This window comes from Phycodurus eques, chromosome 19 (genome assembly GCF_024500275.1).
Source record: "Phycodurus eques isolate BA_2022a chromosome 19, UOR_Pequ_1.1, whole genome shotgun sequence".
NCBI lineage: Eukaryota > Metazoa > Chordata > Actinopteri > Syngnathiformes > Syngnathidae > Phycodurus > Phycodurus eques.
Genome location: NC_084543.1, coordinates 1,233,014 through 1,249,143, shown reverse-complemented (window position 1 = coordinate 1,249,143; position 16,130 = coordinate 1,233,014). Strand labels below are relative to the sequence as shown.

Sequence of the window (16,130 nt, the reverse complement as noted above, 5' to 3'; positions counted from 1 at the left end):
ATCGTCTTCTTTAAATGTCCCCCCCCCCCCCCCCCCGCTGTTGGTTTTGAAGCACAAGCGGGCGACGTTTGAAGAGCACCAACGACAAAGAAGCCATGACGGTTCCTGTCAGGAATGACAACTGCGGAGACACCTGGCTAATTATGGACTACGCCATCTTGCTAACCAATTCAGCAGCACCACATTCTGCCTTAAAAAAGACAGAGCAGTCTAGGTCTACTCAGCACTCTTATGAGTCTGGTGTGGAAAATCTAGGTCTTGTCAGCCCACGAGCGATCTCATGTGAACGTTCTAGTGCTAGTTGGCAGCACTAGAACGGGCTAATGTGGAAGGTCTATGTCTAGTCTCCACTCTAGCAGTCTAGTGTGTAAAGTCAATTCACCACTAGCAGTCAAGTGTGGAATTTCTAGATCTAGTCAGCACTAGAGCAGTCTAGTGTGGAAGCTCAAGATGTAGTCAGCAGTCCAGTGTGGAAAGTCTAGGTCTCAAGCTTTGAATGAGCAAAGGAGAAAATGCCAGTTTTTGCTTAGTCCACAATTCCATAAGTGGCGCACGCTAGACTCCGCAGCCGTTCGCCCACGTTCACAACACGGGTTCACTAGTAGTTCTGCTGCACTTGGGGTTCAAACAACTGGACACAGAAACAAACGCGGAGGGAGCAATGCGGTCGTCACATTTTCAACACGCCTCATTTTGACAGCACCGAGGACAGAGCGACCCTACGTCGGTCGTTCTTTGGAGGTTGGATGAGGTAACCGTCACCGGTCCAGAGAAAAATCTTTGTTTTAAAAAAGTTAGTCTTCCAAACGCTGCATTGTTTGAGATGATGTAGCGCCACTGCCATTCCACCGTGTGGTACTACTGTTCATCTGTGGCTGGAGTCCCTCTCGGATCCTAAATAGTCCCTTATTGATTTTCCAGCGAGTGGGCCTAAAGTGCTGTCGGGCCTGTGCTCCTCGAGGGAGGCGTCGCCTGGAGGTAGAAGGGGCCCCGGGTCGGCGGCGGGGATGCCTGTGGACGTCGGGGCGATGGCGTTGGGCGCCCGGGTAGTTGAACGCGGCCACCTGTTTACTCCTTTAGTGGTTTGTGTTAGATTCTGGGCAGCAGTGGGTCGCGGAGGCCCGAGGGAGGTGACGGAGGAATCAGTGGCGGTCTCGGGTTCCGCTGAGGCCTTGGTGGCGTGTGAGAGGTCAGGAGAGAGCGTGGCCGGGTTCTTGTTGCACGACTCGCAACAAAGCTTATTGTATCCGGGGATGGAGCAATAGCGGGCAAGAACCTCCATTTGACAGAAAATGGATTTATCCCCCTGGCACGCCTCATCTAAGAAAAGCAGAAGACGACGAGCATTAGAGACATTCAGTCAAATGACACGGAAGGTTTTCTTTACTCGCGGTGTTATCGGAGATCACTTGAACGTTTACTACCCGGAAGTACGCTTGACGTCCAAACGTTTCTCCTGTAAAAGAACGATCTTCTTACTTGACGTGATTTGAAGAACAGGGTGGCCAGGCTCCCTTTGACGTAAGGCTTCATCTTTGATAGTCACGTTCTCCAGGCCAAAAGGGGGCGCTGCTTGTCCTAGAACGACAAAACAAAGCTCGACGACGCGAAAGTGGAATCATATTTTCTCACTCGGCCGATTAAGCGGGCACTTATGTTGAACTATATTTTGCTGACTGCAGTTTTGCAAAGACGAGCTTTCAGTAGCTTTGGTTTCAAAAGACTTTTTGCCACAGCATCCTCAGTTATAACTGAGAGCGCTCCAACACATAGATTTGTACAGATCTCATCACATTCCTATTTGTCATCTTCTTGATCAAATTGGCAGAAAGGTTGATTCAACTCATCAACAGAACATTGACTGATGCTTACAGGAGTATCACATTTCACTTTGGTGTAATTTAGGTTGTATTTACACACCTGCCACCTTTGATCCGCTTTAAACGAACCCGAGTTGGCTCCCTCCTCGGTCCGGACAATTTGTGCAGGTGCATGTCCGGTTTCTCCTCCTTTATTATTGGTCTCCCGAACCCTGCTTCTGACTTCCTGATACAAGGTTCCTCCCCTTGTAATACTACACTCTTGACGCTCCAAATGAGCTTAAGCTTGTAGCTTAAATAATTTTATATAATTGTAAAATAAATACATTTGCTGAACAGAAACGCAGTGCACATTTCCAGCTCTGTGCTTTGTCCCGCCGTCATCATTTCTGTCCTATGAGAGCAACGATCCTCGCACGCGTGGCGTTTTACTTACAAATTGCAGTTCGCTTGCAAAATGTACAATGTGAATGCGAAGCGCTTTTGGTCCGGACGTTGAATATATTCCCCTCTCAGCTGCCTCCTTTTTTCCTGCATGAGTTGCACAGCGTGGAAATGCATTTGATTTGTGCGCGGTTACCTGGACAAGGCGCGGCGAGCTCGCAAATGCGCAGCGTCTCGGGTCTGTCGCCTTCGCATTGTCCCGCAGAGTTGTCGCTGGCCTTGCACACCACTTGCCTTTGCTGGATCCCTTCGCCGCAGGTCACCGAGCACTAGCGCGCATACGGAGGGCAAAAAAAGTGCGTGTGTCAGAGTGCCGTGACACCATTCAGCCCGAGCATGTTAAGTACAGCAGTGGCACATAATTAATTGCACATAAGGACCCTAACCTTAACCCCAAAGCACGAACTGAATAATCTGAAGGAACTGTGACCGATCCTATTAATTTGTAATCGTGTTAATGTTACCCAAGATCACATTTCAAATCGGTGAATGTTTCAAGTTGGCACTCGATTGGAGGTTAATGTCTAGTCAGCACTCGACAAGTCAAGGGTGGAAGGTCTTGGCGGCCCTCTACTCGTCCAGTGTGGAAGGTTCAGCTTTAGTCGGCACTCTCGCAGTCTGTTGTGGAAGTTTGAGATCTGTTCTGCACTCTCGCACTCCACGATGTGAATGGTTCGGGTACTCGTTGTGGAGGTTTGAGGTCTACAGGCAGTCAGCACGAGCGGTCTGGTGTTGAAGGTCCAGTTCTAGTCAGCACTCGTGCAGTCTAGAGCGAAAGTTGGAAGTCTAGTCATCACTCTAGCAGTCTCATATGGAGGGTCTAGGTCTAGTCCTCACTTGAGAAGTGCGGATGTGCCCAGGTCGAGTCTAGTGTGGAAGGTCTATGTCTAGTCAAGACTCCTCGCGATCATTCGCCCCAAAGATGTCAAATTGTTCCGAGTGACTTTTGCGGAATCCCCCAGACAGACAAGCAAGCCCCCGCCCGTCCTTCTCACCTGGGACCACGCCCCCGTCCTCCACTGGGCGGGGCACGCCGTGCGGTTGCAGGCCCTCTTGGGCTCCGGCCGGTCCTCGGCGCAGTGTTTGCTGTGGACGGACCGGTCGGTGCCGTTGTGCAGCGCCTGCATGCACTGCACCGCCCTCGTCTGGTAGCCCTGCTTCCCGCACGTCTTACTGCACGCGCTCCACTCGTCCACCACCCACCTGGAGGAGACGCGACACGCTTCGGTCGTCGTGGCGTCAACAATAGACCTTCAAAGACGGTTTGTAAACAATCGGCGCCCTCCGGGTGGCAGAACGTGATGGGCTATCGCTGACTTGAACTGAAAACGATGGCAACAAGTTGCATTTGTGCTTACGGCACCTAACGTACTCCACAAAGTCTCCATTCCAGCAATCATTTGGGCGCCCGGCACATCGTCGTCGAGGGGAACGACACCTCCCCTCGTCTCATTGGTGAATCTTGTCGACTGACACGTCACACGTTTATATTACGGTCGCAGAGAAGAGGGCTCAAATCAACTTCAAGCCATTCAACCTGGTTCCGCCATCGGGCAAAGTGCCGCCTTTTGCCACCCGGAAGTACGTGCGACGTCACGGCGAAAATGTCGCTAGTGCCGACTCACGTGGGCTGGCTGCACTCTTGGACGTTGCAGCGTTTGCGGACGGGTTTGGGCTTCTTGTTGGTATCGCAAAAGTTGCGATGCACCAAACGGCTGTCGCTCTTCCTCCTGCATCCGTATTTGGTGTACTGTATGCCTGAGGGGGGGAAAATACCCACATTCAAGTCAAAACTCTTTGGCTGGATTAATGCCGAACTAAATGGACAAATGGATTTGTCCCATTTAAGACTCATTTGAACTGTTGGGGGATTTACGGTAGTCTTGTTTTATCTCATTCACTGCCATTGACGGCCGTTGAATTCAAATATCCACGTTAACATGGAGCGCCGGCAGTGATGAGCCTGCGCAATTTTGAGAAGGATTAAGGTCGTCTCATGTTGACCAACGAAACCTCATTTTAACCTGTGCAATTTGGTGCACAACGAAAACTCAAAAAGAATATTTGAAGTCTTATTTCTAGTCAAAAGTCTCAAACCTAATCTGATTACATTTAAAATAAGACGACTTGTTTTTTGTTTTGCTCATTTTTACTTGAAATAAGTAGGAAAAAAATACTCAAGTTAGTTTTTCAGGGGATGAGTCTTATTTTAATCTGTTTGGACAAGAAATAAACCATATGTTCTTGGTAAGATTTTGAGTTTTTGCAGTGTGGGGATGAACAGTCGTCGTATTTTTGTTGTTGTTGTTTTTTTGCTAATCTTATTTTAAGCTGTGCAACTTCTGGCGGCTTTACAGTTGCTGAACTGCACCTGAAATGCTGACGTGGACCTGATGACATTTTAAATGAGGACCACTGATATTTTGAATTTGTGCGAGCGTCGTGTCTGGAGTGGAACGTCCTCACTGACCTCCACCGCAAGGTTTGGAGCACTGCGACCAGCTCTTCAGCGCCCACTCAAACGAATCCAACTCGGCCAGAAGAACGTTGTTGTTGGTAATAAGAGGCAGGAGGTCCTCGTGGATGATATACTTGTACGTCAAGCTGATCTTGGCTTCTTCTTCTCCTCCTCGAGGAATGACCTGCCAATTGGGAACAAAAATCAAGAGCGGTATTAAATCATGAAAAGCGAACATCTGACGAGGTCTGAGCACCGACCAGCACTAAGATGCCCTCGTGTAGCGGACCGGACGTTCGCAGGCTCTCCTTGCCGTCCTCCAGGGCGTACTCCCACTGTAAACCGTTCTCGATGAAGCTTTTTGACTCGGCGTCTTCGCTTTTCGCGTTGAGGATGAAGTTGCCGGTCACTTGATTTTTCACCGCTGTCGGGGGGGGGGGAAAAAAACAAAAACATAACGACATGGGGCGGGCTTTGGGGAGAAATACGTGAAGACCAGTGCGGTTTTTCCATCATCGTCCAACAGGATCCAATGCAGCTTTATTTCTAGAGCGTTTTCGGAACAACACGGTGGACCAATGTGCTTAACGCAGCATAACATTAACCATTTTTAAAAAATAGTAAAAAACAATACAGCAATTACACGATCCAAAATAAAAATAAATAAGTACATTTAAAAAAAAAAATCAACATCTGAAACTGAGGTAAAGCCAGAAGAAAAAAAGAATCAAAAATGAATCGGCTCGTGTAGAGGACGCGGCGACGGAGAAAGTTCCATCGACTTTCAAACACTGATCTGTCCACCTGAGGCCGGTCGGACGGAGCCGTTCGAAAACAAAAGCGCAATGACTTTCAGATCCGAGTGACGGCTCTCCTCTGTGCCGGTCCCGCAAACGATGTCTGACGCTGCTAATCGATTACATGGATTGAGCCGAGTTCGTTTGTCAAGATGGATGATTTCAATAGAGTTATTTTTTTCCGCTTCCGTAGTTGTCCAACCACTCGCGCCGATTACAGTCGCCACCTTTTCAAGCTTCCCGCCTTTGGCACGACAGCGACCGACTCCGCTTCTTACTTCAATGAACTCGTCGACCCAGAAAAAGATGAGAAACGCCGACGTCATCTCACCAATGAGATGAGGGGAGGTGTCGTTCTCCTCGATGACGATGTGTCGGGCCCCCGTCGGGATATCGAACATTTTCAACATCCCTACCGAGAAAAAGTGGGCGTCATTTTCGTCTCTCTTTCTTTCTACTTTACGTCATTTTTGACCGACCTTTTCAGAATGTTTGTAAACAACAGGCGCCACATTACTTGCAAGTGACTGCCACGGAGGCCAAATGAAAAGAGTGAGCAAAACCTGTTGGCTTCGGGTTAACGTTCAGGGTCGCGTCAGCGCGAGGGCGGGGTTACCGTTCTTTTTGGGCGTCTTGGTGAGCGTCAGCTTGACGGTGCGACAGTGCGAGTTGTCGCCCTCGCACACGCCGCATTTGTCCTCCTCCTTGTACGAGCCCACCTCCTTGTCGCAGCCGACGTGCTGCCGAGAGGGCGAGAGCAAAGACGGCGCTCAAACCGGAGGGAGATCGTCGTCTAGACGGCGGCGGCGTGGGAAAAGACGGCACGGGAGACGCCGGCGGGCGAAGGCAAAACAAACCGGCGGGTGTCGACCTCCGATGTGCAGCCTAAATGAGAACCGCCGCAGTGTTGGCGGGACATGCTGTCGTTTTACTAATGCGGCAAACTGCGCTGGCCACAACATTAGGGACACCGGCACAAGTTCCGGACTCCGTTATTGAAATACGTTTGTTGTTGCTAAATGGTGAACTACTAATAAAATGGAACTTTACAAACAACAACCAGAAAAATAAACGTATTGTTCAATGAATACTTCTCTGAATAGTATGCTATGCTATGCACCCTGGTAGCGTGTAGTATGATAAGGTATCGTGTAGCATGGCGTACTCGGCGATTGAATAGTAGGCTATAGAATGATGTGCTATTCGTGGTGTACATGTAGTGCGGTATAATGCGGTTCTCATATCTTACAATGGAGTGTTGATATGTGAGAGTACAATGGAGTAGCATATCCATAGTGTGCTGTGGTATGTAACATATGGTCCAGTGTGGCATAGCACAGTGCCGTGGCGTGTTTCCGGCTAGCGTGGCACGTACCAGGCACTCTCCTCGCGCGCACACGTTGAAGTGGTCCGCGTAGCTGCAGCGGGTTCCGTCGTGCATCACCTGGTTCATGAAGACCACCTCGCCCGTTTCCTTCGACCGGCAGCTCAGCTCGCACTTGCGACTCTCTGACGACGACAACGACGCGACTCGTGTGTGGTTGGCGCGGTGGCTCGTGTCGCTCGCATCGCTCGTGTCGCCCACGTCACTTGTGTTCCTCACATCGGTCGTGTCGCTTTTGTTGCTGGTGTCGTTCACGTCACTGGTTGTACACGTGTCGCTCGTGTCGTCGGTCTGGTTTGCGTCACTGATGTCGCCCGTGTCGCTAACGTCATTCGCACGGCGTCACTTGTGCGGCTCTTACCGTCCGGGTGCTCGTGAGGCAGCCAGGTGTGCTTCATGTTGTTGTGGTACTTGTTGCTCCTCTGGAGGCACTGCTGAGCGCGGAAGTCCTCGTAGGGGCCGGCGCACTCCTCCGCGTTGCACACCTGGTAGTCCAAGCCGGAGCCGGGGCACTCGCGTCCGCCGTAGGCCGGCCTGACACAAAGCGGCACAAGCCACGTCTACAGTAGGTCCCGTTCGCAAACTTTCTGGGTCCAGGATCCGTTACCAGGAAAGACACGCCAATTAAACATGACTCCCTGGTGCAGTTTGTCGCATAGGACAAAGCTTGTCAATGTTTTTGAGTCCAGGGTTCCCACGCCAATTAAATAGGACTACATGTTACAGTGGCTTACAATATTATTCCATTTTTGGGGGTACAAAACCATATTTGGTCATGATGGTGATTTTTTTTTAGGTTGAAACTGGTTTAGCATTTTTTTGGGAAGTTTTTTTGTTTTTCCTGAAACAATAATGATTTATTGTTAATGACTTTTTTGGTACCACCAAGTTACACTTCGCAAACCCCAGTTTGAGAACATCGGCCGTCGGACTGAACTACAAGCAGCGCAAACAGACCGTCGCGCAGCACGTCGCGGTGTCGCAAGCTAAACGTAGCGCCGGCCACTCACGGGGGGTCGTCGCACTGTCGGCCGCGGGATCGAACGCCGCCCCCGCACGTCCGCGAACACGAGCCGAACTTGGACCAGGTGCTCCAGCTGCCGTCGTGGCCTTGAGGCTCCTGGCTGGACCTCCAGATGCAGTGGCCTTTGAAACACCACTTGAGAGACACACGCGCACACACACACACACGCGCACACACACGAACGATGACAAAAGTTGAAGAGCGCTTCCTGACGCGTTTCCATTTCCAGCCTCCATTCTAAAAGTAGACTTTGAATGCAAGAGAAACGCTCATATTACGTATGTAATACATATTTGGGGTTTTTTCAAACTTTGTGATGAAGTTACAGTTTCAAAAAGCCCCCCGCCCCTTCACACCATAAAAGAACAAACACGAACCTGCAGATTTTGCTTTTTTTTAAAAAGTCATTTTTTTGTGTGCGTTTCTGAATAATTTGACATTACAATTGTTATATTGCTGGATTTTTTTTCCCCCCATGTAAAAATATTTTAAAATGTGGCATTAAAGGCTTTTTTTTGTTTTTTCGGTTAAAATTATAACAACCATTGGTTATGACATTTGTGGTTTTCAGAGGAAAATTCAAAATTTTAAATCATCTTTTTGTATTTTTGGTAAAAAATAAAACTACCAAAATAAAACCTTTGTAGTCGTGTGCGTTTAGACTCAGATAAATGGAATACAAAATAAAAATGTTGTTAATAATACACTTTTGTACATTCAGTTAAAAATAATTGTAGTTTTATTTGTTGTTGGATTGTTAAAATTATTCTATTTTTTTCAATTAAAAAATGCTTATTTTTCATTTACAAAAGTTCCACGTTTTGTTTTTCAGATTTAAAAAAGTGGCATGACATGTTTTTTTGTGTTTCAGTTACAAATGAAAAAAAAAAAAAAAAAAAAAACATTTGTAGTTCTTTGCATTTTGTGGAAGAGGAAAAAAAAAAAAGAAAAACTATCGCTTTCATGTAATTGCTTTTATGGTTAAAAACTAAAGTGTTTGTAGCTAGTGTTTCTTTGAATAGAAATATAGTTATATGTTGTATTTTTTCAGCTAAAGAAAAAAAAAAAAAAAAACTTTCAAAAATGAAATTTCAAAAACCATTTTTTCCAGATAATGTGCTACAATAAAATTGGAGTTCCACGTTTTGTTGTGTTTTGTTGTTGAGATGAAAACAAATTTGTGCTTGTTTCACACTATTTGGATGGTATTTCCCGCACCTTTCCGGGCCCGCATTCCGTCCCGTCCACCGGTGGGCCTTTTTTGGTTTTGCAGAAGTACTGGTTGTCAGGGTGGCTGCACCACAGCTGCTTGCAGGGGTCGTACGTGCGAAACTGGAGGACCGAGCCAGTAGGAACGTCAAACACGCATTTTGGTACGGCACTTTTGTCGCGGCGGGCTCGTACTCACAGCCGTGCACATCTTGTAACCCACGCCGAAGTCGAAGCGGCACTGTTCGTCCATGGAATAATCGATCCCGGGGAGCTCGGGAAGTTTGGGCCACTTGGGCTCGAAGGGATCGTCCAGCAAGCAGTCGTACGAGCTGCGAGACGAAACGATGCGGAATGAACGGCGCGACGACGCGAGCGCGGCGGGAAGCGTGAAGGGCGAACGCACTGGATGTAGCGACTGAGCTCCTGCTTGCTGCAGCGCGACCAGTGGTAGCGGTGGAAGGCGGCCTGCACCAGCGGGGCCATGATGCTGCCCATGCCGGTCTCGTCGGCGCAGCGGTTGCCCTGCCCGTCGTGTTCCATGCCCAGCCTGGCGGCGCGCAAAATGGGGAAAGAAAAGCGGTCGGAGATATCGCAACTACCCCGCCCCCAAAATTCAGCCACTGAGAATTCCAGTGGGTTAGCACAATTTTGGGTCTTTGCAACTTTATGGCTGCAATTAGAGTCTGGGGGGTTTACTGTATGGGGCAATAATTACTTATTGGGGGGAAAAAAGAAAAAAGAGAAGAACAAAACAATTGGACATTTCCCAAGACTAAACAAAGGTGAACATAGAATTTAGCGGCGTATTCGACCGGGGCAAAAACGCCCGAGAGGCAAGCACTCACACGTGGCCCGTCTCGTGGGCGACCACGAAGGCGGACGAGAAGCCGTCCTCGTGGTTCAGGGTGCAGCTCCTCAGCGGGTGGCACATGCCCGTCACCGGAGCGTAACCTAGGCAACGGCAAACACCAACACAGCCCCAATAATCAAGACGCCGCGCACGTGACTTTCATTATTCCACCGTCACGGGCATTATCAACAACGGTAACCCTGGAAACACAGCTTATTATTTTGCTGCATCATTAGGCACACAGGAAGGTATTTAACATCAAAAGACAACATATCTCTGCAAATTATTATACATATAATACATTCGTATGTCAGCGGAGGGGTAATTATTTGATATTCGTGAGTTTACGTTTGTGTGTTGATTGGTGTGCATATTTTACAATCTTCAATATTTTCAAAACATTTCACCATGTACAAAACATTTTTGTTTTGTATGATTTAATTAAAAAAATGTTTTATGAATACAGTATTTCTAGGATTTTACTTTTTAACAATATTGATTGTGATTGTACAAGTGTACCTAATGTACAGTGTATATATATATATATATATATATATACATATATATATATATATATATATATTAGAATGGTATTATTCATATTTTACAAATCTTAAATGTTTAACTTATTTTGCTTTTGAAAACAAATATTTAGATTGCACAAGTGTACTTAATGTTGTGGCCAGTGTTCAAGTTTTTAACATGCATCCTTAATGAATATTACATTTTGCAAGATATTTTTATTTCTAAGTATGACATGTTTCTAAAATATATTTTAATAGATAGGTTTTCTTACGATTTAAAAAGATGTAAATTATTTTGAATCCATTAAATATTTTGATTTACTTTGGATTATTATTTTTTTTAATCATTAACAAGTCTGCGTAGTGTACCTAATGTTGTGTCTGTCTAGGTTAAAAAAACAATCTTTTAATATGCACTGTCTTAACATTTTAGTAGACTTGAATGTATATTTTTCCGTTTGAAATGTTTCATTGTATGTTCTAAATGTTTTAAATATTTTTAAAAATATCTTTTGATTTTAAAGATTTTTCTTTTTCCGTTTGAAATTGACATGATGATGATGATTGTGCAAGTGAACTTAATATTATGGCTGGTTTAAATGCCATTTTTAAGATGCACCATCTTTACGTATATAATATGAGGAATTTTTAATGTATATTTTCCAATTTTTTCAACTGACTAATTTTAAAAAAGTGTATCTAATGTTGTGGCAGGTGTAAAGGCCATTTTTAACATGCATCATGTAAAAAGTGTATCTTATTTTTGAATAGATTTGACTATCAATTAAAAGGAAATTCCAAATATTGTTTGAATATTTTCAGAAATGTTTTGCTGATTTTATTATTCCTTTTTAAATGAACACGATGGAGACAAGTCGGCGAGCCCAAAAATGATCGGAAACAGCCGCAGAGCAGCGCGTTCATGCCGGCAGCAGAGCGAGCCTCGTCAGCCTCGACTTCGTCTGACCCGCAAAGCAAAATGCGGACAACGATGCGCCCGAACGAATGAAAAGGTGACGAAGCGAAGCACGTGGACATGAATGAACTCGATCAAGAGGTGTGCAGCGATGCCGCTTCTGAGATGTTTTTGGCATGCAGGTAAAAGGCAGAAAAAGGAGGCGCGCAGAAAAAGCCATCCAGTATAATGCTGAGCGGCGAAGCCATCGCAGCGTTTTTTTGTTTGCCGCGATCCATTGGCACGGACGGATATCGCGGCGCTGCGCGCGTGACACCAATGCGATTTCCTTTATCCACCAGGCGGATGCGCACATTCTCCTTTTGCACACAGAAAAGCGACATGATGATCATGATGCGGCAGCGGCAGAAAAGTCCCAATATTTGACTTTTACAACACAAATATGGCAAACATTCATTGGCAATTATTCACACAAAAGCATTGGCTTGATATACTCACATTTGTAACCTACATGTACAGAATGTCTACTAACTTGTAACAGTAAAAACAAACAGAGGTACACCAAGAACCACGCAAATAACTAGCTAGCTAACTAACTAACAACTAAATTTGATTGAATGGGTTTGTCCTGTGGCTAGCTTAACTTTTTGGTTTTATCTGCTCAACAACTTGTTAACTAGCTAACTGACAAACTAACTAACTAAAGTTGATTAGACGGTTAAATCCTTGTTTTATCATGTGGTTAACTAACTGCATTTAATTCAATGTTTTATCCTTGGTTTTATAATATCAACTTGCTCGCTCGCTGACTAACCAATTTTAACAAGCTAACGAAATTTGATTGAACAGCTTTGTCCTTTGGCAAGCTTAAGTTGATGCTTTCATCCAGTAAACAACTTGCTAACTAGCAAAGTGAGCAACTAAATAAGAGGCTAACTAAATTGGATTAGACGGTTAAAACTCGTGTGGCTAACTTCCAAATTATTTCTGCCAACTAATGAGCTACCTAAATTTGAATGATTTATCCTTGGTTTTATCCTCTGGCAATTTAAAGGTTTCAAATTCAAATTATGACGAGATAAATGGATAACGACATTTGTTTGAATGGCGTATGATCCTTGATTTTTAGCGGAATGACTAACTTAGCTGATATGTGTACTTGGGAAAATGTTTGATAAGAAAAAGCATTGAGCAGGCGCCAACCCTTTTTAAGCTTTCCTGGGAATTTCATAAGTCGTCCTTATTTTTATTTGAACACAGAACCTCCCGCCTAAAAGTCAAACTTTGACAAGCCGGTGCAATGTCTACTTGGCGAGGACCCACGGCCCACCTCCCCCAAAAGAGCGCCCCGGCACCCCCGGTTGTTATGATTGCAACACGGCCGTCGCCGTGGCGACAGCGGGCCGGCAGGTAAAAGGTGGGCTTGCCTTCTAAACGTGACAAGATCACAAGTTGAGAGGCCAGGCGCTCGACTTGAGCACAGAGCAAGTTTTGTTGTCACCGGGCAGATTTCGAAACATGTAGGATCTGAAGTGGACGACTGTACATACGTGTCGCGTCAAGGCTCAGTTATGCTCGTACCAAAACTCCGCAACGGTGAATGTTCTTATTAAGACAAATGCAAAATCGGATCGCTTAAAAAAATAATAAATAAATAAAAAGATCTAGCTGTTACGCTTGCTTGAAAAGTTTTTTAATTTGTAGGTTTTCACACAAAACATGAATCACATGTAACTGACTATTACTGAATTACTACCACCATATCAAGATAATTCTTCAGTACTTGGATTTTTATAAAACACAAATAAAAAAAAAAGACATTCACTAACAACCATCTAACAAATGAACCAACTCACTAGATATCGGATTAATTAACAAAATGAATCTAAATTTAAATTACACGGTTTTATCATCTGGCTAACTTCATGGTTTCATCTAATAAACAACTCGCTAACTCGATTAGATGGTTTTATGCTCGGTTTTGCTTAATGGTATCATTTGCTAAACAATTTGCTAACTGGCTAACTAATCAACAAACCAACTAACATGCTAACTACATTTTATAGGATGAGTTAAATCCTAGATTTTGTCTGGCGAACCCAATTCAAGCCAATTCAACCACTAGTCGCACCGGTAGTGGAGAGAAACAACTCAGATCCTTTCTCCCGGTCACTTGTTTCCAGGCAGAATTTAATGCATCCCCGTACCTGATTAAAAACCGCCAGCTACCGAGAAATACAAAGAAATAAACAAAGCGTTCCGAAGTCTTCATGGGTAGCCGTGACTAAAGCAGAGCATGAATGAGCTTTTATGATGAAGCTATGCTACATTTTATCATTAGTTTCTTGTGAAAAATAATTCTGATTTTTCACTCCATGCCAAAAACGTCCTTGGACGATAAATTGTTTTCATTGTTGAAGGGGGCGGGCGTGAAACGTCCAGTCCGGAAGGTTCCCGAGAGCCGCTCACTCAATTGACCATTCGCTAAACGCTACGCCGTAGATACGCAGAGTGCTCGATCACAGCGGCGTATTCTCCGTGGAAAGTCATGTAAAATAGTGAGATGCTATTATCAGCTTATTAAGCAAAATGCTAACATTATTAGCTATTATCGTGAGGCCTGGCAAGCTATGCTAATCAAGCGAGCTAGCCGGTGCTGTTTGCAACACTTTGCTTTCGAATGAAGCGGTTGACTTCTGAGAAATTTCTGAGAAAGATTCTGAGATTTCTGAGAAAAATGTTGTATAATTTCAGGAAAAAGGTTGTATACTTTCAAAATAAAAAGTTGTCTATTTTAGATATAAAGTCATATTTTCAAAAAGTGTTTTTCAGTTTTAAAAGTGTTATACTTTCAACATAAAAAGTAATATGTCTGAGATTTAAAAAAAAAAAGTATATTTTCAAGTCATATACAGTAGACCCTCGCATTTTCACCTATTTGCATTTTTCCCCCCAATTTATGAAGGGACAAACTCGTTTTTCATGTAAAACACTTATCGGTGGGATATTCCCACTTATTCAAGAATTTTAGTTGTGGAAAAAATATATATATATATATATATATATATATATATATATATATATATATATATATATATACACACACACACACACACACACACACACACACACACACACTATAATTGCATTGAAAAAATGTTTATAAAGGGGGGCCAATTATTCACAGGATAGCAGCAATCCACTGTATTTTCAAGATGAAAAGTGATATAAAATTAAAACATTTTTTAGATAGAGTAATACATTTTTGTATTCAAATGTATTTGTATAGTCATATTTTTTTTAAATAAAAAGTATATTTGAGATAAAATTTTATATTTTCGAGATAAAACATAGAAAAACATTTATTTATGAGAAAGATTTTTATTTTTTTAGTTTAAAAATGATACACTTTCAAGCTAAAAGTCATCTTTTTGGGAATAAAGTAGAATTTGTTTTAGATAAACGTTAAAGATAAATTTTCACAAAAAAAAATAAAACGTTTCTCTTGGAAAAAAACAAAACAATTTTCGATAAAAAGATATTTCTTAGACGAAAAGTCATTTATTTTATTGATAAAATGTCATACATTTCAGATAAAACTTATATTTTCTAGCTTAACTTCTAAGTCATATTTTTGATCCGTATGCGTGAGCTTCTTAGCGAAAGGTCAATTGTCAAGTCGCCTGCGGAATAGCAAACGGCGGGCTCCGCGTCCCCCGTGGACCTTACCTCCACTTGATGCCAACCCCTTGTGAACGCAAGCAGAATTCAGCAGTCAGTCTGCACAGGCCTCGATCGAGAGGAGAATACAGTACCTTGCATACCTGCGGGACCAAAATCTTGCCTTGTGAGGAAGATGGCGTGGTCGTGGTAGTCGGCGTGGTCGGGGTCGGCGCGCTGTTGCGTGTTCGCCCACCGGCACACCTGCTCCAGGCTGCGCGATGGGTTGCCACGCTCGATCAGGCTGATGGACTGCCCGGGCGCAAAACAAAAACGCACCAGTTACGCTAAATTGACAGCAAACAAATAATACAGAGCTCGATTGTAACAATTTTATGTCCCTCACATGGTGAAGAAAGTTTCTAAAGCCAAATCTATTTTTTATTTATTTTCCTCATCAGTTGCAGAATTCACTTGGAACAACCCTCACCCAAAAAAAAAATAAACTAATGATTTATTCATGACCAGAATTTCTACAGTTTGGGAAAATAACGTAATCACAGTTGTTGGCTTTTAATCGGTGGCAGCTTAATAAATTAGCATTTCTTTGAGTGTATTAAATCAGTGATTGAACATGATTTGGGGAGATGTGTCGATGTTGGGGCTCAACAGTTGATAATAGCAACATCAGAATCAGAATCATCTTTATTTTGCCAAGTATGTCCAAAAAACACACAAGGAATTTGTCCGCGGTCGTCGGAGCCGCTCGAGTACGACAACAGACGGTCAATTGACAAAATTGACAAAATTGACAAAATTGACTTTTGTGTGTGTGTGTGTGTTCACTGGGATGGGTAAAATGCAGAGAACAAATTTCGTGTGCATGCGTGCACGTTCGTGACAATAAAAGGCGTTTCTTCTTCTTGTGACAAAGACATTGAGAAAAACAGTCACTGAGCAATAAAGGGTTGCTAGTTATATGGTAATGCCGGTACAATTTATTTATTTTTTTAACGATTTAAATTTAACGATGCAGTGTTT

General features: G+C 44.0%; 1 protein-coding gene across 3 annotated transcripts in view; it reads right to left on the bottom strand.

Moving 5' to 3' along the window:
* Window positions 1-25: 25 nt before the first annotated feature.
* The window catches only part of LOC133417654 (A disintegrin and metalloproteinase with thrombospondin motifs 14), a 34,968-nt gene continuing 18,863 nt past the window's right edge, over window positions 26-16,130 (bottom strand). For 2 of the 3 annotated variants that reach the window (XM_061705579.1, XM_061705581.1), the window contains 17 exons: window positions 15,245-15,401; window positions 9,985-10,090; window positions 9,543-9,686; window positions 9,336-9,468; window positions 9,146-9,259; window positions 7,914-8,062; window positions 7,265-7,437; window positions 6,895-7,028; window positions 6,136-6,259; window positions 5,851-5,931; window positions 4,983-5,146; window positions 4,735-4,906; window positions 3,890-4,022; window positions 3,260-3,467; window positions 2,401-2,533; window positions 1,480-1,578; window positions 26-1,320 (listed from right to left, as the gene is read on the bottom strand). In XM_061705579.1, coding sequence (XP_061561563.1) covers window positions 866-1,320; window positions 1,480-1,578; window positions 2,401-2,533; window positions 3,260-3,467; window positions 3,890-4,022; window positions 4,735-4,906; window positions 4,983-5,146; window positions 5,851-5,931; window positions 6,136-6,259; window positions 6,895-7,028; window positions 7,265-7,437; window positions 7,914-8,062; window positions 9,146-9,259; window positions 9,336-9,468; window positions 9,543-9,686; window positions 9,985-10,090; window positions 15,245-15,401 — 2,679 coding nt within the window. In that variant the 3' untranslated portion in view covers window positions 26-865. The remainder of the gene's footprint in view (window positions 1,321-1,479; window positions 1,579-2,400; window positions 2,534-3,259; window positions 3,468-3,889; window positions 4,023-4,734; window positions 4,907-4,982; window positions 5,147-5,850; window positions 5,932-6,135; window positions 6,260-6,894; window positions 7,029-7,264; window positions 7,438-7,913; window positions 8,063-9,145; window positions 9,260-9,335; window positions 9,469-9,542; window positions 9,687-9,984; window positions 10,091-15,244; window positions 15,402-16,130) is intronic. The other variant, XM_061705580.1, reaches the window with a different exon arrangement.